We start from the raw sequence: 26,444 nt of genomic DNA on the forward strand, positions 1-26,444 counted from the left end.
GGGGGTGGTCTACAAGTGTGAGCTGCGAGTTTGGGAGGGTATGAGACCTAAGATAAGCAGCTATCCGATAGAGATGGGCATCAGCTGCAAATTTCAAGGAATGGCTAGATAGTATAAATTAAAGCAAAGGTGAGTGCAAGTAGCTGCATGATCAGCAATCAAGTTATGCTGCAAGTCAGTGAGTAGAGATGGTAGGTAAGCGGGATGAGAGGCATTAGCTAGATGGGGCATGGTAAATGTCTCATTAGTGCAAATGTCCAAGCAAGTCCCAGAACAGTAGGCCTCTCAATGTTCCTTGCTATGAGGGAGCCAGGGATAGTTATTGATATACAAAGTGAAGGGCACTACACAATGCTACTCGCCGCATCAGGGCCGTAACTAGGGCTGTGCGACAGGGTGCGACCGCCTAGGGTGCAATGGTGAAAGGGGGCGCAATTTAGGAATATTTTAGGTTCATTTGGTTAAAATTGAGGGCTAGGGGGGAGGTATTTGTCTTTCTCGCCCCACGAGCTAGAATTCTAAGTTACGGCTCTGCGCCGCACCCAGGGGTCAGCCGAGCAGGACCAGAGAGAAATCCAATAACGTCTCACCCAACTGCCGATAGAATCCACAATATTGATGATGTGATCTTTGTCTTCCTGTAGAAATGCAGAATCCAATGGTCAACAATGAATCAGGTCGGCTGAGGGCAAGAAAGGGTCCAATACTGCTGCAAAGGTGAGATAACCCAGTAGGTAGTAAATAGGAATCAACCTGATGCTCAGTGATTGATATTGGTGTATGCTGGAGTCAGAGGCCAAGGCAATCTAACTGAATAGGATATTCCACCTCTGCAAAGTCTGCTCAATGGAGCCACAGGAGTCAGAAGAGGACTGGAGGCAGTAGATACCAGAAAGAAGGTCACGAGTAGCGGTAAAATGGTCTCCGAAACCTGTCTTCTTCGGGAGGACTCCGTCCCCCTCGTGCTGGCTGAGGAGAGACACGAGCAAAGATGTGTTGTGTCTGCCACAGCGTGTATCTGCAGATTCACATCAGGGAGTGCAGACATCAAGAAGGGCGAGCTCCAGCAGCACAGATACAGTGCAGAGGGATTATCAACTTAGTAGGTGACCCTCGCCGGGTTAGCGTCAGGGAGTAAGCGATTAACAAAAGTTGGTGCCAGGTATGGGGTCCCACTGCGACGGCTCCGCCAGACATGGTAGTTAAGGCCGACTCACTGTCCATGCACTTACGTGCTGCCTAGACTGCAGGGAGCAAGCAGCAGGAAATCCGTTGCATCAATGTTGTACAATGGGTGGATGGTGCGTTCCAGGCCTGAACTCAGGGCTGGACTCTGGGAAAGGGAGGTTGCACTCCCCACAGGTAACAAACACTCCGGCAGTATCAGAGCCGGATTTAGACCTCATAGGGCCCTAGGCAGGATACTGTTTTTGGGGCCCCTCCCTGCAACAATCCATAGCACTATATTTTTGCAGCCTACCATATACCCCTATAGTTACGTAGAAGTGAAAGCATGTGCCGCCGCATGCCTACCATATACCCCTATAGTTAAGTAGATATGAAAGCATGTGCCGCCAAAGGAGGTGAGGGCGTGGCTTGCATCTTTGGGGGCGTACCTAACATGTGAAAAGAGCAAGGCCACCCTGCTGCAGAAAAAGGCACCCCTAAATAATTACCAAGCAGTCCCGTTTTTTTAAGTAGTTGGGTCAAAACAACATAATAAATATTGAAGTCAGGGCAGAAATACTTACTTAAGTTGTTTGCAAAAATAATACGCATAAATCCAAGTATGTGCTCTTGTCACTTTTGTCCCTCTATCATCACACTGTGCCCCTTCATTGTCACTTTTGCCCCTTCACAATATCACATGTGCCCTTTCACCATTACCTCTGTGCCCATCACCATCACCACCTCTGTGCCAATCACCATCACCACCACTGTGCCAATCACCATCACCACCTCTGTGCCCATTACCACCTCTGTGCCCTTCACCATCACCACTTCTGTGCCAATCACCATCACCACCTCTGTGCCTCTTCACCATCACCACCTCTGTGCCCTTCACCATCACCACCTCTGTGCCAATCACCATCACCAATTCTGTGCCCCTTCACCATCACCACCTCTGTGCCCTTCACCATCACCACCTCTGTGCCCATCACCACTTCTGTGCCAATCACCATCTCTGTGCCCTTCACCATCACCACCTCTGTGCCCTTCACCATCACCACTTCTGTTCCAATCACCATCACCACTTCTGTGCCCATCACCATCACCACCTCTGTGCCAATCACCATCACCACTTCTGTGCCAATCACCATCTCTGTGCCCTTCACCACCTCTGTGCCCCTTCACCATCACCACTTCTGTACCCCTTCACCATCACCACTTATGTCCCTTGTTTTACTTACCTTTCTATTGCGCGCTGCTCCTCCTCCGTCAGTCCAGATGTAAAAAAAAAAAAAAAAAAGAGAAAGAGTCACGTGATCGCTCGTCGGGTCCCGGCAGCCTCTCCTCCTCTCTCTATCACTGAGAGGAGAAGAGGCTGCCGGGACCCGATTCGCGGCACCCGACCCCCCCCTCCTCCGATTCGCGGCAACCCCCCCTCCCCCGACTCGCGGCACCCCCCCCTCCCCCCCGCACGAGTCGCGGGAGGGGGGGGGGTGCCGCGAGTCGGGGAAGGGGCCGAATTTTTTTTTTTTTTTTTCCTTTTTTTTTAAAATTACTCCTGTCCCCCCCAGCTGTGCCCCCCCAGAGCCGCTAGGCCCTAGGCAGGTGCCTAGGTTGCCTAGCGGTAAATCCGGCCCTGGGCAGTATCCACGAATGGGTCTCAATGGGTCTTTGTTCCTCAATAATTGAGGGACAAAGTTAGCAAACTCAGGCTCTGAGGTAGGTGATGGCAGTGAATCTGCGAGGAGTGTGAGGAAAGCAATTAAATGCGCCCATCATGATGTACACTCACCGGACATCCTAAACCCCTATTTTAGCATGTCATGCCCCTTTTTCACCATGCCATGTCACCAGATGCTATACAAAGTATGGTAAAATATAAAATATGCAGTTGTCCATATATACAGAAAAATACAGATTGCAAGGATTACACCATTATTGTGCAATCACATTGCCGGCTCCACTGTCTGCACATTGCAGAGACCTCTTTGATATTTTATTTAATTCTATTGCTTTATCAACTTGATCTTTTTATTGCAATGCGATATTGTGCCATCTTCCCAAGATGTCTTGTCTTATCCCTGGACTCCTGTCCCTCCTTCTCACCCTAAGTTACACCTATGTGTTCTCTCTTTACAATAAGCCAAGTAGATACATATCTATACATTTATGTACAAATTTAAAAACAATCTTCAAGATTGAAGTTTTTGGGCATCTGATTATACATATTTTGACTCTTGCAATTGTGTCCCTTCCAAAAAAATAAATAATACTGCTTTAATTAATTCAATATTTATAGTGACAAAAATTATTAACAACTGTCGTACAACAAGCCAACATGGATTGTACAAACTTTTAAAACAAATCCTTTTGAACTTTAGACCACTCACTAGATAGAAACAGAGAACGGTTGTTAAATTTTGGTTCAAGTTCAAGTATATGCAAGAGGCCCATAAGCTCCTGCTTTACCTACAATTTTCTAGTAATATGATATTAAGGAAATTAATGTAGAGGTAGCTACAGTAGCCCTGATGAACAGCATCAGTGTCCTTCTGAAACAAAGACCGTTCAGACCAATATCGCATTAGTGTGTACACTTAAACGATGAACGATACACATTCCATAGTACCGATCGTCGTTTTATTTGATTGTTCAGCAGAATTATAAATCTCCAATTCTGCAGTGTGTACACAATCACGACCAATTGCTCGACCAACTGCCAATAGTTCCTCAAACAGCGACTCCTTTCTGGGCGTGTATATTTAAATTTATGATGTTGTCTGTACGTCTCCACCATTGTGCCATGTCAAAATGTCAATCAAATGGGAATAATGTGCTTTATTTTACATTTATCTAGAATTTTGCTGCCGCAAGGCGACATCTCGCTTCAGTGTGTACAGAGTCACAATCTTTTGAGAAGAGGTAACGACAGACAGAAAAACACAGCCTGGTCACTAAATCATGCAAAAAATCATTTAAAAGGTATATAGAGTATAGGCATGAATCGACCAACTGATCAGAACTTCAGTCGTTGGTACAATTGCTGTACATAACACATTAGCCGAAAAATTCTGTAGTGTGTACCCAGCCTTATATATTACTGTTGACCACCTCCCAACATTAGCATTTAGATATTATGCATTGAAATTCTGTGTGGGCAAGGGCACAGTTTGCCAATACTAACATTTACCAACACTAGAAGAACAGTAAATGCACTTCACCATTATCTCAGTGCTACATTTACATTGTTATTTACTAACAAAGGCATTTGCTTTTATTGGTTAACTTGAATTAGATCAATCAACGCCAATTGGTTGCTGTGGGTTACTGCACATTTGAACTTTGCTAGTAAGTAACCTCCTTGGTAACATTTATTCCAAACCAATAAAAGAAGCAGCACTTGGCTGCCAGAACAGAGCACTGCTCAAGTGTATATTTAGATATCTTGATAAGCAGTTTGCAGCTCTCACTTGTGTCAATTTACCTAAAGAAATGTGCTTCTCTGTGCAAAATCACTCATACTCATGTTTATTGACAATATAAAGTAAAATTCTGGTTACCAAAGACATGGTTTTATATGTAACTTACTGTGCTCTTGTTGCTGGTAATAACATATATATGATGGCATCCTATTTCTGATGTCATTTTTAATTTGTCTGGTTTCGATTCTGTAATATGTCTCTTAAATCAATGTCCTGGAAATATGCAACATTTTAAAAACATCTAACAAAATCTATGATTTTTACAGCAGTAGAAAATATATTTGTTAAGCTTTGATCAAACTACACAGTGACTGGAGAGTTATTTAAACAGTTATATATGATACATAGCATATTGGTATATTAGTTTGCTTTCAATCATGAACATTTATCATATTAACTGCACTACAATTCATACAGTTCATGGAACCTACTCATATCCTAAATGGTCAATAATTACAGGTTATCCATATTTAATAATAAAACAGATGAACATCTGTTTGACAACAGTTAGTTCTCAGAGCACAGTCATTATTATTAACTTAAGTTCCCCTCTTGAGGTCACATGGTAGATGATGTATGAAGTGGACACAGTTCTACCAGTGTAGCTGGATCATGAACCATCACTTGATGTCTTATGTGGAGGCTGTGATAACAACCAGGCTGCAGCCTTAACGACCTGTAATGAAACCAGAAGCATCTCAATATGTGCAATAAGCTATGTTAGGATATAATTTATAAGGAAGTTGTGGTTCACCTTGTTGTGTTATTACCTGTTAATTCTGTGACGTACATTTTATTAGCCTGGCTTAGTAGCCAATGCAAAATTACCTTAGATACACAGAATTACTCCTATAATTTTACAGCTACAAGACCGCCTATCCCCCCGTTTACCATGTCTAGTCTTCTAACTATCAATTTTTCTTTATTAAGTGACCGAAAGATACGTGGGTGTTCTCGGCCAGTTGGGCTGTAAAGAGAAAGTGCAGCACATCCACAAGCAACCTATTACTATAAATGATTATATTAATTAATACAGTGATCACTTATTATGCATCATATAGATAACTTATTTCCATAATGAAGTACAAAAATGCAGGAAATTAAAACAAAGAAATAAGACACATGTAAATGTAGCATAAAGAAGTAACCCATAAAAATAACATCACATGTATCCAGTGTGTAGCTAACAAGGAGATACATCTGCAGTAAACGGATATAACCCCTCTGACATTTCATTTCTTTCCCTCTAGCAATAGGATATTTTTGGTACTGTTCTCCATACACAAAGAGCAAAACAAAAATAGAACTGAAACAAGTTTGGATAGTTTTGCTCAGTGTATGGCTAAGAAATGTGTTTATCTGTGCATTTACTTATCTATAAAGTTACAGAGTATGTGGTAATAACAAAATTTATGGCTTGTAAAATTGGCTGGAATTTTAAAACCAATGCTGAACATTTGGTAATATAATGTATCCTGTATTTACAACCTGAGTGCTACTGATTAGTTATGTTTCTTTTATTCTGCTGGATTTATGTCTTGATTCATTCCTGTTCTGCTGTGGATATAACGTGCTGTCACCTCTTTAAAGCCTATTTCATTGGATGACTTGCTACCATTCAATTCTACAACACAACCTGAAAAACACTTATTGTAATACTGTTTGGATTATTCTTTATTAAAGATCATGGGGGTGATCTTAATGAATTAACTATCATTATCTTCAAATCTGAAAGCCCTTATTAAGCATATACAGAAGCTGTCATTTTGTACTCAAACCAAAGAAAAGCAGGTGAAATTATATTGGGAATACAATCTTTGCACTTTTATTCACTGTAATTAAGTCAGGCACTACAATTATGAAATGGATAAAAACAGGTATGAGATCTATGGATATATACAGGTATGATATCTATTTTCCAGAATGCTTGGGACTTTTACAGCAGAAAATTGTTCATATATATGAATTTAATTTCAATAATGTCTCCGCATTTGGCTGCACAGAGGAGGCCACACAAAGTAACAGAGAGGAGGCAAATATGAAAGAGTAGAAATGTGCCAGTTTTACCTCCTTATTTGCATTGGTGATTATGTCTGTGTATATTATAATAGCCAGGTGTGTAGGATGTCTGTATCCTTGAGTCCACCACTGCCTCAGAGAGTCCCCAGAAAACATTCTGGCTGGACTACTGTAAGCTCTGAAAGAGGGAAATATCCAGAGGAACACAGAAACATCCCACAAACTGTGCCATTGAAAAACTCATATGCTGCTCTTGCAGGGCTGGAATGTACAAATAATATAGGAAATACACAACATGAGGATATGGGGACTTCTACTAGCTATAGGAACAGGAAAATAAAATCTCCAAAAAGAACTACACTTCTCTTGTGGAATTCCATTATAAGAGGCATACATCTGGGAAAAGCTACTGATGTAGAGAAACAAATAAGCTGCTTACCTGGAGCCACAGCTCCAGGGGATAAAGACCACATATTAAGAACTGTAAAAGCAGCAAGAAAATATGGGGATGTGGATGTCATTGTCCACCTAGGGACAAATGACCTGGCTAATGATAAATTCATGGCAGTAAGAGATGAATTTGAAATTTTGGGGCTGCTCTAAAACAGATGGCAACCACTGTAACCTTTTCAGCAGTATTGCCAGTGCATAGAGGTGAAGAAAGAACTCACTGCATCAGAAACTTCAATGTGTGGCTAAAGAATTGGTGTTATGAGCAGAGATTTGGATTAATAGACCACAGTCATGCCATCTGGCAAGATAGGGGACTATACAAGAGTGACGGCCTGCACCCATCTTCAAGAGGAATCAAAATACTAAGTGAGCAGTTTGAAAACTTCAACAGAAACTATTTAAACTAGCAGAGGGGGGCAGTGAACTAAACATAAAACAATCTGCTCCCCCAATCAAGAGGTATCGTTTCTGCAGGCTAATAGTACAGAAAACATATCCAAAGCAACAGATGACAATGCAGATCAAAACAAAATAAACATAGAGAGAGATAAACATAGAAGATAGGAACAAAGAACTATGTGTGCTAATGCTAGAAGCTTAGGAAATAAAATTCCAGAACTAATTGCTTTAATGACAAAGGATGATCTGGATATTGTGGCTATTACAGAGTCATGGTGCAATGAAAATCATGACTGGGAAATAGCTATACTGGGATATAGTTTATTTAGGAAGGATAGAGTGGGAAGAATCGGATGAGGGGTATCAATGTATGTGAAAAAAAGCATAAAGACTACTGTAATACAAAGTATTCAAGACAAAACTGAGGCCCTTTGGGTGACCATAAAAACGGGGGAAAAGGCTATTCTTCGTAATGGGGTGATCTATAGACCACCAGGTCAGGAAGAAGAACTGGACAGGAACTTACTGCAGGACATCAATAAAATGGCTTTAAAAGGAGAGGTAATAATCATGGGAGACTTTAATCTACCTGATGTGGAACTCGGAGGAGTCTACTGTAAGTTTCACTAGAAGTAGGGGCATTCTGAAGTCCTGGCACGGAGCATCCCTCAAGCAATCTTTATTGTCATGAGGGATTTCACCTGAATGAGGAGGGGGCCGCAGTGCTAGGGGAGAGGATTGCTAGAAGGTTGGAGGAGATTTTAAACTAGGCTCCGGGGAGAGGGGCAAGCAAGTATTTATGGGATAGACATTGAGAGTAGTAAGGAGGAATTTAACAAGAGTCAAGGGGGTGGAGATGGGGGAAAAGGAAGCATAGCCGATAAGGAGAAAAAATAAATACCTAAGGGAGGCAATAGACTTAAGTGTATGCTTGCAAATGCAAGAAGCCTGACAGGTAAAATGGGGGAGTTAGAACTAGTAGCAATGAATGAGCAGTATGATATTATAGGTATTACGGAGACCTGGTGGGATGATACACATGACTGGGCTGTCAACTTGGAAGGCTATTCTCTCTTCAGGAGGGATAGGGTAAATAAAAGGGGAGGAGGAGTATGTATTTATATTAAGCCAGAATTGAAACCAAGTATTCAGGAAGTTATATATGAGAATATTGGTGATAATATAGAGGCATTGTGGGTGGAAATATCCAGCGGAAGAAAAAGTTCAGAGAAGTTGCTGATAGGGATATGCTATAAACCGCCAGATATTAGTACGATTGAGGAAGCCCAATTTCTACAGCAAATTGAAAAGGCTACACAACTAGGTCAAATTTTAATTATGGGGGATTTTAATTATCCGGGCAGTGATTGGAGTACTGAGACCTGCGGTACAGCTATGGGAAATAGGTTTCTGAGCACGCTAAAAGACCATTACATGTCCCAATTTGTAGAGGAACCTACTAGGAACCGGACTATACTGGACCTAGTAATAACAAACAATGTAGACGTAATATCAAATATTCAAGTAAGGAAGCACTGGGAAACAGTGATCATGATATGGTCTCATTTGAAATCAGTTTCCAGAAGCAACGGTATAAGGGATCAACTAGGACTTTAAACTCTAGAAAGGCAAATTTTAATATGCTAAAGGAGTCTATAAAGAGCATAGACTGGGACAAAGCCTTTGAAGGAAAAAATATGGAAGAAAAGTGGGCTGTCTTTAAAATGTTGTTGAAAACATACACGTATAAGTTCATTCCTATGGGAAATAAATGTAAAAGAATTAAGTCTAAACCAATGTGGCTAAATAAAAAGGTAAGGGAAGAAATGCAAAGGAAGAATGCATTTAAATTGTTTAAGTCTGAAGGGTCAGAGGAGTCCTTCCTTAGGTACAAGGAATGTAATGAAACATGCAAAAAGGAAATTAGATTGGCTAAATTAGAGAATGAAAGGCACAAACCCCAAAAAGTTTTTTAAGTATAGAAATGGCAAAAGGAATAAAAAAGATAATATAGGACCCCTAAGAAGTGAGATGGGTGAAATGATAAATGATACTAAGGAAAAAGCAGAGGTATTAAACACTTTCTTTCCTTCAGTATTTACCAGAGAGGAACAAATGGTAGGAGTAATACATAAAAATGGAAATAAAACCATGCCATTAATTAATACTTGGTTGTCAGAGGAAGAAGTCCAAAGGCAACTGAAGAATATTAAGATAAATAAAGCTCCAGGTCCAGATGGCCTACACCCAAGGGTCCTTATGGAGTTAAACTCGGAAATAGCTAGACCGCTATTCTTAATTTTCAGAGATTCAATCTCACCAGGCTCAGTACCAAGGGATTGGCGAATAGCAGATGTGGTGCCGTTGTTTAAAAAGGGGACAAGATAACAACCAGGGAATTATAGACCTGTAAGCCTGACATCAATAGTGGGGAAACTACTGGAAGGTATTTTAAGGGATAGTATTCAGGATTACTTGGTACGCAATAAAATTATTAGTGGGAATCAACATGGATTTGTGAGGGATCGGTCATGTCAAACTAATCTAATTAGTTTCTATGAGGAAGTTAGTGGGAACTTAGACCAGGGCAGCATTGTAGTTGTGGTCTACTTAGATTTTGCTAAGGCCTTTAATACAGTGCCACACAAGAGGTTGGTTTACAAAATAAGGGAACTGGGTCTAGAAATCAACATTTGTACTTGGATCGAAAACTGGTTAGAGAATAGGGAACAGAGAGTTGTGATAAATGGAACATTTTCTAATTGGTCAAAAGTCTTAAGTGGAGTATCTCAAGGTTCCGTGCTGGGGCCACTCCTTTTTAATATATTTATTAATGACCTTGGTGATGGTTTAGAAGTAAAGTTTCTATTTTTGAAGATGACACTAAACTCTGTAAGGTAATAAAATCATAGCAAGATGTAGCTTCTCTACAGAGGGACTTAAATAAACTGGAGGATGGGCGGCCAAATGGAATATGAGGTTTAACACAGATAAATGTAAGGTTATGCATTCAGGGATCAAAAACAAGAATGCAATCTATAAATTAAATGGAATTAATTTAGGAGAATCTCTAATGGAAAAGGATTTGGGAGTGCTCGTAGACAGTAGACTTAGCAATAGTGCTCAATGTCAAGCAGCAGCTGCAATTTCAAATATAAGTGCAGGATAGCAGGAGATCCAAAATAGGTTGAACTTGATGGACTGGTGTCTTTTTTCAACCTCATCAACTATGTATACTATGTATACTATGTATGTATAAATGGTGAGGGGGGCCACTCGCAAAGGCGGAATATTAGACTTAATTCTTACAAATGGTGACAGAATATCTGATGCAAATGTGAGTGAGAACCTAAGATCCAGCGACCATCAAGCAGTATGGCTTAATATAAAGACAGAGACTGACTAATATCATACAAAAACAAAGGTGTTAGATTTTAGGAAGACTGATTTTGTAGAGATAGGAAAATGTGTAAGTGGCTCTTTGGCAGAGTGGAAGAACTTGAAAGGATTGCAGAAGATGTGGGAAAAATTAAAAAGTGCAATACTTAAGGCAACAGACCTTTGCATCAAAAGGGTTAAGAAAAGTACAAGGGAAAGAAAGCCAGTGTGGTTTGCAAAAGAAGTAGCAAGTATTGTGAAAGAAAAATAGATGGCCTTTAGGAAATATAAGCAGACTCAGAATAATGAAGACAGAAAGGTGTATCTTACTAGACAGAAGGAGGCTAAAAAGGTAATCAGATGTGCAAAGGCACAAGCTGAAGAGAATATGGCCCAGTCAGTAGGTAAAGGGGGCAAAACTTTTTTTCGGTACAAAAGTGAAAGAAGAAAAACAAAAGGACGAATAATAAGACTAAAGACAGAGAGTGAGAGTCTTGTTAAGGGAGACAAGGTAAAAGCAGATCATCTTAATAATTAATTTTGCTCAGTGTTCACTACAGAAAGAGCGGGGAAGGGACTACAGTTAAGTTGTAAGCATACTCATAAAAATGAGGTACATACAAGTACATTTACAGAGGAGAAGGTCCTAACAGAGCTCTCAAAACGGAAAGTGGATAAATAAATGGGGCCAGATGGGATACATCCACGGATACTAAACGAGCTTACAGGGGTGTTGGTAACACCATTAATAGAATTATTCAATCAGTCACTAGCTACAGGAGTAATTCCAGAGGACTGGAAAAGAGCAAATGTAGTCCCACTACACAAAAGTGGAAGCAAGGAAGAGGCGAGCAACTACAGACCAGTGAGCCTTACATCAGTAGTAGGAAAACTGATGGAAACACTCTTAAAAGAAATAGTTGTAGAATATCTCAAATCCAGTAACTTACAGGATCCCAAACAGCATGGATTTCCTGGGGGAGATCATGTCCAACAAATCTTATTGACATTTTTGATTGGGTGACTAAAGTAATAGATCAAGGAGGGGCTGTAGATATAGCTTATCTAGATTTTAGTAAGACACTGTCCCATATCGCAGACTGTTAAATAAACTTGAAAGCTTGGGATTGGACTCAAAGATGGAGGAATGGATAAGATCTTGGTTGCAGGATAGAAAACAGAGAGTTATAGTAAATGGAGTACATTCACAGGAGGGAAAGGATACCAGTGGAGTACCCCGAAGATCTGTAATTTGACCAGTGCTTTTTAATATCTTTATTGGAGACATTGCAATTGGTATTGAAGGGAAAGTATGCCTTTTTGCAGATGACACAATGATATGCAACAGGGTAGACACACCAGGAGGGGCAAAACAAATGATTGATAATCTAGGTAGACTAGAGGAATGGTCAAGAGAGTGGCAACTACAGTTTATTGTAAAAAAATGCAAAATCATGCACTTGGGTCTCAAAAACCCAAAGGCTAAATATAGTGTTAATGGCACTATAATGGAAACTACTGAGGAGGAAAGGGATCTAGGAGTCACTATTTCAGGTGACTTAAAGGCAGGTAACCAATGCAACAAAGCAAAAAGGAAGGCAAGTCAGATGCTTGGTTGCATAGGGAGAGGAATCAGTAGCAGAAAGAAAGAAGTAATAATGCCCCTGTATAGGTCATTGGTACTGCCTCATCTAGAATACTGTGTTCAATTCTGGAGGCCATATCTCATTAGAAACTGTACAAAGAAGGGCAACTAAAATGGTGCATTGCCTATAGCACAAAACTTACCCGGAAAGACTAAAAGAACTTAATATGTATAGTTTGGAGCAGAGAAGGGAAAAGGGTAGAAACTTTCAAATATATCAAGGGTTTGAACAAGGTACATGAGGGAAACATTCTTCAAAGGAAGAGAAGTACTAAAACACGAGGACATGCACTGAAACTGGAGGGAAGTAGGTTCAGAGGAAATATGAGGAAAACCTACTAGTGGATAAGTGGAATAGCCTCCCATCAGATGTGGTAGAGGCGAATACAGTAGAGCACTTTAAACATGCTTGGGATAGACATAAGAATATCCTTATAAAGAATAAGGGATCAAATAAGGTTTAAGGTTACCATAGGTTAATAAAACAATGGGTAGACTAGATGGGCCATGCGGTTCTTATTTGCCGTCAAATTCTATGTTTCTATGTTACTACCAAGCAACAGCGATAATTCACATTTGTTTACTTTCTGGTTTTCAGATAACAGGTTTCCAGATACAAAACCCTTCCATTACAACATATAGTTTACATTTTTCAAAAACCGATAAAGTGGCAACATTTAAACAATGAAACCATATAATATTTGGGATTAATGTGACAATACAGAGCTTGATTTATATATCCTCTTATAATTGCCCTTCATGGAAGAGAATGCCCTAATTCATACCCCCAAAGTTGCACTTTCCGGGACATCTCCTCTTAAAACTAGGTGTGTGCACCTGTGAGCAGTAGGGGCATCACTTAATAGTCAGCAGTCATGGTTACAGCTACACAGAAGTGTGAATAAACAGGTCTGACATGGTCTGGATAGGTAGATGGCATGACTGTATTTGTTCAAATTTCTTTTGGAATGTATTCTTAGTTAAATGAGGAGCTGACATGAACTGCTGCATCTTAAATAGTACTGCCATAGTCATGTGACAGTTACAAGATTTGACTGATACAAAGAAATACAAAAACAGAGTGCAGGAGTCAACTAAAGCAGCAAAAAAGTTGTAGTTGGCATGAACACAAGCCATATTTCCAGTGTATTTCACTTTTTGGACTTGTGACATGGGGACTAAAATAGCAAAACTATTGCAGCAGAGTGAGCACACTGAGGAGAAGATTTATCAAACCTTCACAAAATTAAGTGGGAGAGGTCAAGGCAGAGAGTCCCGAGATTGCATAGCAGTGTCTGTAACTCAGATCAAACAAACAAAGCTATATTACTCAACAAAAGGCCAGGCATTGATGAATCTTCCAAAAGAAATCTCGGAGGCACCATGTTGTATTGACAAATATGTATCTTTTGGCCTAAAATATTCCATTTAGAGCACTTGATTAAAAGTGGAATTATCCTTTATCTACTTTAAGATTAGCTGTATAAGATGTATTTCAGGCTGCTGACTCTATAATTCTGAGGTGACATGTTTTTACATCAACTCTTAATAGTGGATGTCCGCACTTGTGTGCGCTACAACCGTAGAAACCAAGTGACTCAGAACCTGCCCCTCCAGTTGTCAAAGTGAATGCAGTGTGCTGAATAAGAAAATGTATTCAGTGGCAGGTAATCTTGATGTCACCAGGAATTCTCAGAGTGGTCAGATCTCCCCTGACAATAGTACCAGATCTTATAATGTTACTGTGCAGGAAATATCTATACAACTCCTATGTTAGATTTTGCATAAAGTACTCATATTTATGATTGTTATATTTATTTGCCCAAATAATTAAATATATAGTTAAATATGCTACCAAAAGAAAGCCTTGTGTAGACTAAGGTATAAAAAAGTTCTTCTCAGTAAAACTGACAGGTCCCAAGAACAAACATTGGTCTGGTTATGAAGGGGTGAAACCCTCTGGATCTTAAGTGGTTAAGGCCATATTTGGGAAATAACTGTCCTTGATATATTAAACTTAAAGTATACTGCAGATCTTACTAGTATTATATACATTGGCTGTATACATTTAACTGAAAGCTATGTCAGCAGTTATACTTTTTATAACACTTCTAATTGAGCTAAGCCACCATTAATCATTGCTTTCAATTGAGCAGTACAAATGCAGGTTTCAGTTGCCATACTTCTTACTTGTAATGCACTTCATTGCACAGGTGTTGCCATTAGACATACAAGCAACTTACAGTAAGAATGGACACAGCTGACCGGTCCATGTAAGGTAGTATCATCTTACATGACTGAATAGGTTATTATCACTAACATTGAATCTACTACAGATATAATATACTGTATCAACAGTTTTGCACTGTTCCACTAATTAGTGCACTATTTCAGTGATTATCCCAACATGTGTAGTATTCCTAGCAGTTATACAAATTAAACTAGTTAACACACACAGTTATATAAATTAAACTAGTTAACACACACATGATCCATAATAACACAGATACTAAAGCATATCAGTAGTAACCTGCAGTCCATGCACTGTTGAATATTATACACAAGCTAATTTCAAGAACCTATGAAGTCATCCTTGTAGCATACAGTGTTTCCATTTGTGTGACTGCCAATAATAAAGCACCTGAGGCTTCCGAAAGGTAAAAAAAAATGATTCCTTGAACAATTCAAGAAAGCCCAGGGCTTACCGGCTAAGAAAAACTCAGCCATATATCTTTCTGCATTTCCCTTACTTTCACTATATCCTTGGGCTAAATAGGCACTCTGGGCTTGACAAGACAAGCTTCTGTCTCCAAATTTCAAACATTATATTCAGAATTTATTTTTACTTAAAACAATCTTCACTCAATTGTACTAAAGTTGCAAGTGTAACCATTTAAATAGTTATATTGTATTGTAAAATATCAACACTAACAATACAGTTTTTTTGTGGAGCTAGAATGAGATTTAATGTTGGATGTGCATATCCAGTTCTCTAGAGAGGCAGCTCATAATTCATACAAGTAAAAGAAATTGATAAAATACAAAACACCAGATGCACAGTGTAAAATCAAACTAGGGGCATCGGTATAAAAGGACTTTTATTTTGCACAGCTCAGAGCTGGCAGACTGCAGGTCTCTCCCTATATGTTTAGTGGGATTCATTTTGAACTAAGTTGCACTTCAGAGGGAAATGAAAAACCTACTTACACACACACAAAAGTGACATGTCTAGTAAAGACAGCCCTAATTTTCCTTCAATATCATGATTAGTTTAAGCCATAAATGAGTTTAAGTACACAAAATAAAACAAACAATATTTCTAAGACAAATAAGAGAAAGTCTAATTTGATTAAAGGGATGGTACAAAGAGATTGGATTTTGACATTTTTGGGCATTTACACTTGTACACAGTCAGCCTCATGAGATTTTTTTTGCCTCTCCACACACCCATGTTCCCTTCTAGAGGTGTCTCCAGAGAGCAGAAAGTAGTCATGTGCCTTGATGTGCACTGGAAGGACCAATTAGACGCACTGGTACATAACAAAGATGTTTTATGGTGTGCTTTTAGGTCCAATGTTGCCAGTGTGCTGTGATATTGTCAAACGCATCACGCCCATCTCATATCATATTTCATACCATTTCCATAAAAGAAAATCCTTGGCTACTACTCTATTTTTGCTTGTTTACAACTAAAAATTATGGGAGCAAAAAGAGTCAAACCTGCCAGGAAAATAAAGATGACTGAAGGTGGAGATCTACTTTATGGCTCTGAGTATTTGATATATATTGAAAAACGAACAACCTCAGAAACTAAAACTTTTCAGGGACAAACTATGTTTTAAAACAGACACAGACTCTGCAAATAAGTAGCACCCAAAATACAAAATGTATAAGGTAACATAGCACTGTTTTATCCTTATTCATCGATAAAAAAAAGTTTCTCGTTTCTGATTACTCCATACATGAGGGCCTCCAGCTACTGCAAAAAATCTGTCACTTATTACAGCTGAGGAAACTTCACTCTGTCATCACTTTACCTATTGCTTCCCCTTCATCTTTCATGACATTAAAGTTGTAAGGGGACAGAAGAGTCTAGGAAGACACCTGCAGATTATAACTGAAAGCCATGGGTTATTAGTGATATGTTTACACACAGTGGACCAATCACTCACAATACAAGTTTATGGGTATTGTTCAAGACATTTGCTATAATACTGGCCTCTGTATTTTGCTTGGTCAAAGCTTCTTATCACACGAGCAAACAGGAATCCAAAACCTTTTGCTTAATTCTGAATTGTCTACCTAATTGGTTAAAAAAATGTCTAACTATTACAGTTGTTATCTTAACTCAACTGTTTTACTATGTAAATGGAATAATGGTGATATCATATGTTCATTTTTAATAAATACATAAAGTTCCACCCAATGACCAAGATATGTTCTTTGCCAAAACGACACTGAACAATACTGCAACATACTAAGCATATATTTATCAAAGTGACTTGGTTGTCTGAACTATATTCTGAATGCATTCATTTTATCTATTTGTATCTATCTTACCTATCTTTACCTATTATTTCTTATTTTCTTTTTCATGGTTCCAGGGTTATCTACACTTCATATCCATATAGCATGCATTTCCGCTGCTTTGCTCAATATTGTAATTACACTCTTGCTTCTGTCAAATTAATGTCTTTGTTATTTAAGTGAGCATACTGCTTGGTCCGAGAGCCAAGAGATAGGATCCTATTTTGGACAGATCCAGAACCCCTCTCCCTTCCATTATCAAGCGCATCTGGCAAGTCTATCATATGGAGTTTATTACGAGCATCTTGCGCCAAACTCCGGTCCCATTTAAGCGGGTCTGGAGTCCCTGGACCGAATACCATGGCTCCCCCCCACCCTTGGAATTTTGAGTTTTCTTAATCCTCTACATATTCAATATTCCACTCACAACACTCACTGCTCATGCTCTTCTGGACTTGTCCATGTTCACTAGAGCAGATAGGGGGCCTTGGAACGATAGACGGGTATTATGAGCCTCCCCCAAAACGTTGCTATGGGGCCTGGTGATGCTCGGTTTCGCTGCATTAAGGATTAATGGAATCAGTGCTATCAAGTATTTGTGATTCAATTGGGATGCTTGAACTAACATCAATTTTCTGTGCTGGGGAGAACAATCTATTGCTATAATGTGTTCCATCTGTATTTATAGGGATTTTATTACTTTGAAGTTTTGGAGTTTTCTTTTGTTTGTTTTTTTTTACAAAGAAAAATAACAGACTACATTTTACTTTAATAATTTAACATTCCCTCTTTATTCCATTTGGTGCATGTATGTATAATCCAAAGACACATGTAGAAACTGATGCACCGCAAAGTAAATGAAACTCCACTAATCAGACCTTTTGTCACTCACCGGACTGTGAGTGCCATTTCTCCTGTGTTCAGGAACCGTGGCCGTCCGCCATCCTGAGGGTCTGCGCATGTGCAGCCCTTATCAAACCTTCAGTACCTGTTGCTTTTAATTGATTGGATGTTCAGGCAACCCTCCCTATTTAAACCACCTGTGATCATTACCTGGTTGCCTGATCTTGGAGTCTCATTCCCCATGAGCCTCTGAAGGTGTTCCTGTGTTCCTCGTGTATTCAGCTCCTGCTGATTCCTGTTTACTGCTATTGTGCTTTCCAGACCACTTCAACTCTCCTGTGTTCATCGTGCCTGCACTCAGCTGATTCCTATCTGCTATTACTACCGGACTCCTGTTCGTTTCAACTCTCCTGTGTTCATCGTGCCTGCACTCAGCTGATTCCTATCCGCTGCCTCCGTTTCTACTACAGAGTTCCTGATCGTCTCAACTCTCCTGGGTTTATCGTGTCAGCTCTCCGCTACCTCCGTTACTACTACAGAGTTCCTGATCGTCTCAACTCTCCTGTGTTTATCGTGTCAGCTCTCCGCTGCCTCCGTTACTACTACAGGGTTCCAGACCGCCTCTACTCTCCCGTCTTCAGCGTGCCTTCTCTCCGCTGCCTCCACCACTACTACTGGATACCAGACAGCCTCAACTCTCCCGCGTTCTTCATGTTTCCAGTTCCACTTACTACTGCTTCCTGAGTATTGCTTCGTTGATTCTGGATTACCTGCCGTGCGCTGCACCAACCTGATTACCGCTTCCACCCTCCAGTGGTCTCTCCTCCTGCCGGCCTTCAGCCGTTCAGGTATCCCTGCACGTCTCTCTGACAGCCTGCTCTCCTGAACCGCGGTATGCATATTTTCCATTGACTTTGCTTTTGTATTGCATATCCATCTGGACTGAGTTGTGTTCTCCTCCGGAGCCTCCTATCCACTGAAGCTATTGTTACCATTGACTTTGTTTCCTATTGCCTGGATAACTATTGTGACTTTGTATACTTCAAGCAGTGCTTGTCAGTTATCGTTGTATTGTGGATATCATCGTGGGATCCAGTTCTGTGTGCCCCGTGTATACTCTGCTTTACATTCATCTCCTCGTGCCCCTCCTCACATATATATAGCAGTGGTACAACTTGCTGACGCAGACCACTGACTCCTGTTTCCCTGTGACACCAGTTTCAAGTATCCTTTCACATAAGCAGTGGTACAACTTGCTATACGCAGACCACTGACTTCCCCATTACCTACTTTCACCTGGATTCCATTCCTTCACTATAGACAGCGGTACAACTTGCTATACGCAGACCGCTGACTCTCACTACCTCCTCGCTACTCCTGGACATTCCTCCTCACTATAGCAGTGGTACAACTTGCTATACGCAGACCACTGACTTTCCTCACGTTTCCTTGTCCATCTGGTTCCTCGTGTACATTCATCTACTCATTACCAGTTGCTGCTAGTCATAGACTTTCCTCGAGCATTCTCTCACCATCTGCTGTTTTTCCTGTTCCGTTGTCACCCTGCTACCAGAGAACCATAGTACCAACTATATTACTCTGGTAAGTCCATCATCTGGTGATATCCTGGGCAAAGATTACTAGTGCCCGTGACACCTTTAGGGCATACTATGTAAAATCTGTTAACAATTCTGTCAACAACACAGTGATTTAAATGTTATAAAATGTAAACAGATTTATTATGTGATGTGCACTGAAGGCAACATATTTAAAATATAATCAGTTGGAAGCAATCATATATTATGTTTTTCGATTACTAGGACCTAAATTAAGCTTAAACTACAGAAATAGTTTATCAAAACAGAGACAGCGCAGTATGTGTGAATTAGGGATGTGCACCGGCGACTTTTGAGGTCTCGTGTTTTGTGTTTTGGATCCGGATTTTCATTATTTTTGGGGTTCGGATTTGTCTCGCAAAATACTTGACGAAAGCTCTCGGTTCGGATTTAAGGTTTTGGATTCGGATTTTTTTTGAAAAAAACATAAAAAGTTTAAAAATCAAGTTTTTGAGCTTATTTTCACTCCTACGCTATTATTAACCTCAATAATATTCAATAACAAGCATTTCCACTAATTTACAGTGTATTCTGAACACCTCAAAATATAGTTATTAGTCCAAAACGTTGCAACGAGGTATCTTTCTGGACTGCGTAGAGGAGTGGGTCACCACAATATAAATTAAAAACCCTGAACTTGTATGATTCGCACCAATAAATGTACCTGGACTGCGTAGAGGAGTGGGTCACCACAATATATATAATAAGAAAACCATCAACTTGTATGATTCGCACCAATAAATGTACCTGGACTGCGTAGAGGAGTGGGTCACCACAATATATATTAAAAACCCTGAACTTGTATGATTCACACCAATAAATGTACCTGGACTGCGTAGAGGAGTGGGTCACCACAATATATATTAAAAACCCTGAACTTGTATGATTCGCACCAATAAATATACCTGGACTGCGTAGAGGAGTGGGTTACCACAATATTATTAAAAAACCCTACACAGGTCTGAATTCCACCCAAAAAGTTTATGGACTGCGTAGTGTAGTGTTCCCCACAATATTATTTAAAATTTTTGCAGCAACAGTCAACGTTGTTTAATTTCTGATACACCTCTATCTGGACTGCATAGTGGAGTGGCCCCGGTACCCAATTTGGTACCGGGGCCACAATACCTCCTCCAAACATGGTACAGACCATTCGTGATTGAGATCCCATCAAGTATGTTAAAGACAGACAGGGTCGAAGTGTTATTGGTTGACTTTGTAAACCAAAAAACTGTCCCTGTTGCACATAGTCGTGCAATGAAGACTGACTTTTTCATTTAAAGGCACCATCTTTCAAGTGTAGTGTTTGTAAGTCTAAGTCATATTATACTTTTGGTAAAATTGGTTTATTTTGTTCCTCTTTATGGTAACTACTAATAGAATTAAAGTATTAAATAGAAGCGGCAGTTCCTCTTTATGGGAATTAGTAATAGAATTAAAGTACTAAATAGAATTAAAGTATTAAATAGAGTGGTATAGAGTTGTAGTGTGGTATAGATAGAGTGGTCCCCACAATATAATAATAAAACCCTCAATTGGTCTGAATTCCACCAAACAAGTATCTGGACTGCGTAGTGGGGTGGCCCCGGTACCCAATTTGATACCGGGGCCACAATAAAATAAATACACCCTCAACTGGTCTGAATTCCACCAAACAAGTATCTGGACTGCGTAGTGGGGTGGCCCCGGTACCCAATTTGATACCGGGGCCACAATACCTCCTCCAATTTCCAAGTGTAGTGTTTATAACATCTTAACACTACACTAATTCTAGCACGTCAAAACCTCTTGTTTTAAATAATGACAGGGCATTTAACTTTTGATTTAATTTATTGAATTTGTTGGCATTTTCTAGTATTTTTGAACATACTTGTTGAATGGTCACATAATGCCAAAAAAAAAGTTGCAAGATGGAATTGTCCTTGGGCCCTCTCACCCACCCTTATGTTGTTGAAATAGGACATGCACACTTTAACAAACCAATCATTTCAGCGACAGGGCCTACCAAACAACTGTGGCTGAAATGATTGGTTTGTTTGGGCCCCCACACCAATAAAACAATTCATCTCTCCCTGTACAAACTAAACATGCTCTACTGAGGAAAGATGTTGTCCTCATCCTCAACCTCTGATTCCTCTCCCCCTACAGTGTGTACTTCCTCCTCCTCACACATTATCAATTTGTCCCCGCTGGACTCCACATCCACAGTCCCTCTGTACTGTCTGGAGGGCAGTGCTGTACTTCATTGAGGAATTGATTATTCATTTTTATAAACATCATTTTTTCAACGTTGTGAGGAAGCAACATCCTTCGCCGCTCACTGACCAGGTTCCCCGCTGCACTAAAAACTCTTTCCGAGTACACACTGGAGGGGGGACAACTCAGTTAAAAAATAGAGCCAGTTTGTACAGGGGCTTCCAAACTGCCTTTTGGAGTTCTACCACGTCACTACCTCTAGTTAATTTAGATTGCAAGGCTTGTAAATATAAATACTTTGAAGATAAAAAAAAAGCAGGCTGCACAGACTGTGGAGCAAGAAAGTGAAATTAAATGGACCACGTTACTTTGGTGGCTATCTATGCCCCCCCCCCCCCCGCCCTACACTTGTAGTTGAATATAAATAAAGCAGCCTGCATAGACTGTAGAACTAGAAATTCAAATATACAAAGAAATGGACAAAGGAAGTTTGGTATCTGTCTGCATCAGATCCCCTCTCCACTAGGAGTAAAACAGAAAACTTTTCAGCCGTTATATAATCTAGAATATAAATAGAAATTGAGAAAGGCAATTTGGTATCTGTCTGCATCATAATCATCAACATCCTCCTCAGCGCCAGCTACATCAATATCCTCCTCCCAGTGTACAACATTCACACCTTCATTAGCCAAATCTGTAACTGGACTGTGGGTGATCCTTCCAGCATATGCATAGGGCGTGCTGCAAATGCTGGATGGAGTCACCTCTTCCCGTACAGTGATGGAAAGGTCAGGGTTCACAACCAACAACACCCTTGGACTTACCTTGGGGATTTGTGATGTCGTCTGTTTAGAAGGCAGAGTTCTTTGCTGTTTTGTTGTTGTTGCTGACAGCATAACTCTCCTAAATTTTTTGTAGGGGGGGGGAGGAGGGCTTAGATCCTTGGGTGAAGCTGGACCACTAGTCATGAACACGGGCCAGTCCTAAGCAGTTCCTTGCCACTACGTGTCGTAAATGGCATATTGCCAACTTTACGTTTCTCCTCAGATGATTTTAAGTTTCTCTTTTTGCTATTTTTTGAGAACTTGGGCGTTTTGGATTTTACATGCCCTGTACTAGGAGATTGGGCATCGTGCTTGCCAGACGACGTTGATGGCATTTCATCGTCTATGTCATGACTAGTGGCAGCAGCTTCAGCATTAGGAGGAAGTGGGTCTTGATCTTTCCCTACTTTATCCTCCAAATTTTGGTTTTCCATTATATGTAGCACAAGAGAGCGTACCCCTAAGCCACACACACTCGGCAAAGCCTTTAAAAATTATATGCGGCACAGGAGAGTAGCACTGGACTTATACTGCTGAATCAGTGAACTTTGTAATAGCAGTACCACTGGACTTATACACTGCTGAATCAGTGAACTTTGTAATAGCAGTACCACTGGACTTTTACTGCTGAATGTGTGAACTTGGTAATATTGCAGTACCAATGGGCTTATATACTGCTGGATTGGCTTTGCAAATTTGGTTATAATTATTTTTTAAAAAAAATTTTTATTTTAATTTTTTTTATAACTTTTTTTTTATTTTTTAAAAACTTGGGAATAATGGGGAAATAACTATGCCCTTAGAAGCACAGAGCACAGGACACAGCACCACTGGACTGAACAGGACACAGCGCAGGACCCAGCAGCACTACTGAACTCAGCAGGACAGAGCACAGGACACAGCACCACTGGACTGATACTGCAGAATGTGTGAACTTTGTAATATTGCAGAACCACTGGACTTTTACTGCTGAATGTGTGAACTTGGTAATATTGCAGTACCAATGGGCTTATACTGCAGGATTGGTTGTGCAAATTTTGTTGTAATTAAAAAAAAATGTAATTAGTTTTTTGTATTTTTTTTAAATAACTTTTTTTTATTTTTTTAAACACTTTGGAATATTGGGGAAATAACTATGCCCTTAGAAGCACAGAGCATAGGACACAGCACCACTGGACTGAACAGGACACAGCACAGGACCCAGCAGCACCACTGACCTCAGAAGGACAGAGCACAGGACACAGCACCACTGGACTGAGCACAGCACAGCACAGCACAGAACTTAACTGAACAGCACAGAACTTAACTGAACAGCACGAGATATAGCAGGACAGAGGACCACCTAACACACCCTCCCTCTACCCTGATCAATGCCCGAGTGAAGATGGCGGCGACTAGCGGGGAATTTATAGGATCCGAGTATCGCGAGATCCGACAACGGGATTATGAGTCAGAGCCTCAGTTTCAGATTTGAATTTGGCGCCAATACCCGGATCTGTCTCGGATCCAACTCGGATCGGCAACGTTCGGGTGGGCTCAGATTTCATAAATCCGAGTGCGCTCATCTCTAGTGTGAATCACATACATCATGAATATTTTAATAATTGTAGTCTTATAAAGACATTTTAGATGCAATCTAAATGCAATCATGTCAAATTAAACAGGTGCCTTAAATGAAACTTGTTCAAAGTGAGAAGGGTGACTCAGTGACATTAACCTTTGTGACCTGAGCAGTAAATTGTTCTATCCTGTAATGAGGAGTATGAAGGGTCTGGTCAGCAGATGTCCACTTCCATTTGCATCAATCCTCATACAGAAAACATATCTGTGCAATTAATATAACTATATACATGACAAATATAAATAAAAATATATTAAAATGGTACCTAGCAGTTATAACTGGAATATTCAGAAAAGCATAAATGTATAAGTTTGTAATATAAAAATAACAAGGTCATTTAATACTTAATTGCCTATACAGCCCTGTTTATGAATGATCTGATGGATGTTTTTATAAAAAAAAGCACTAAATGATCAAATCACACTGAGACAACTCAATGTACAAAGTAATGAGCTTTGCTCCAGCACTCCTTTCCGGAATGTGAACAGTGTTTAGAACTCATGGGCACATATTGGTGTAACCGAACATATTTGTGACACTGTTTAATAAAAAAACAAAAACTACAGTAGTTCAAATGCCTGCGACAACTGACCCAAAATGGCCACAGAGTGCAATACAGAATGACCATCACAGTAGAATCAATGTGCCTGCAGTACAATAGACCAAGGCAAGCTTAACTCACCCAGTGCAGTAATGCTGCCCTCAACCAACTGCTAATTAGACAAATCTGTGCTGGGATTGGCCACCAGTTAAACAGTAAGCAGATGAAGCATTGCCCTTGGTAATAAAGAGAAATATCCAGTTGTTGAATATCCCATTGTTGAGTCATATTCAGCCAGTGAACACATAGTTATAACAGAAAAGTGGGCCTCCTCATTGAAATATTTGGACAACACTGTACTACAATATTGTTTCCATGTAGGGGGTATGTGCTCTCTTCATTCCTGCTTTTCTTTCACTTTATCTTATGAATCTTCTGCAACTGATATACATCTGTGAGGATGTGCACTCGATTTTTATTCTAAAGTGTCTAATATGCGTTCTCAAAGACTATTAAATATGCTTTGAAGCTGATAGTCAAAGAAAAGACTAAAATACCAGTACACACACAAATTCTGACAAACATACACTTTACTTTCATTCAATTATGCCTGCAGGGCTCAGAGGTATTAAGGCTCAGTAAAATTACAATGGAGTTCTATGGGAATGTCCTAAGTACTGTGACAGAAGCACTGGGAAAGTAGTGAATGGCAGGCATATAAGTCCTGAATTTCTGTCATTTGTGTTTTAAACCCCAGAGATTGTTTGTGTTTGGGAAAATCCTCCCAGAGATTGTCTTCAGTTTTAAGAAAAATGGGTAAGGGGATTTGAATGGAGAGAGAAAGGTGGGCTCCATTCATATGGCTCATTTCAGGTTTTCCAGGGAGCTAGCAAGTAGCTGGCTAATCAGGAGTTGCACCTGATGATGTGCTGTTAAAAGGCTGCTAGGCAGTTCACTCATTTTCTCATTACCTGGGGAGGAGGTAAGTTGGCTCCTGAGAAATACTGCAATGTATAATCTGTAAGTTCTGTTGGTTTGTATATGTGTGGGACACTAGATCCCTCACTTTATAGGGGAAGTGCCTGTGTATTAGTTAGAAGCCAGATGGCAAGGATTTTGCTTAAGTTTTGTATATGTTTTCATGCTAGTGAATAAAACTAGCTGATGCTATTTTAACTGAAGCACTAGACTGGTGTGTCTTATCTGGCTGAAGTCAGTAAAGTGCAGTCGTCTACCCCAGAAGATGGTAACCCCAATATGATCTTATGACAGTACATAGAACACTATGATGCAGAGAAGCTTTCAGACAACCTAGACAATGTGCTGTAAGCACTCTGTTAAAGCAAGGACACACTTAAAGCTTATGTCTATGCTTTATGTTATTCAATGTCTTAATTTATGGACTTTTTAATATGCTCATTGATTATCTGAGTAATTGCTCTTTAGAGAATATAATTTTTATTTTTGGGTTAGTTATATTTGTATATAGGCAAGCCTGAGTAGCATACATACATTCTTGTGTGCTGCATGTCAGCATTTTGCGATTCTTTCACTGCAGAACTAACCACAAAATCATTTTCTAATGCCTTGAAGTAATAAAACAGTTTCATATGAAATTATCTATACATCTAGTAGTAGCTATACCTATAAATTACTGCCTGTGTCCAGAAATTGTGAAATCTTTTATAGGATCAATGTAAAAGATTCTTTGGGGCATATTCAATTGACGG

At 39.9% G+C, this 26,444-nt stretch overlaps 1 protein-coding gene across 2 annotated transcripts in view; it reads right to left on the reverse strand.

Annotated features, from left to right (window-relative positions):
- Positions 1-4,692: 4,692 nt before the first annotated feature.
- LOC142149984 (uncharacterized) overlaps positions 4,693-26,444 on the reverse strand; it is a 96,142-nt gene continuing 74,390 nt past the window's right edge. For both annotated transcript variants that reach the window (XM_075205259.1, XM_075205258.1), the window contains one exon: positions 4,693-5,328. In XM_075205259.1, coding sequence (XP_075061360.1) covers positions 5,263-5,328 — 66 coding nt within the window. In that variant the 3' untranslated portion in view covers positions 4,693-5,262. The remainder of the gene's footprint in view (positions 5,329-26,444) is intronic.

This window comes from Mixophyes fleayi, chromosome 4, assembly GCF_038048845.1.
Source record: "Mixophyes fleayi isolate aMixFle1 chromosome 4, aMixFle1.hap1, whole genome shotgun sequence".
NCBI lineage: Eukaryota > Metazoa > Chordata > Amphibia > Anura > Limnodynastidae > Mixophyes > Mixophyes fleayi.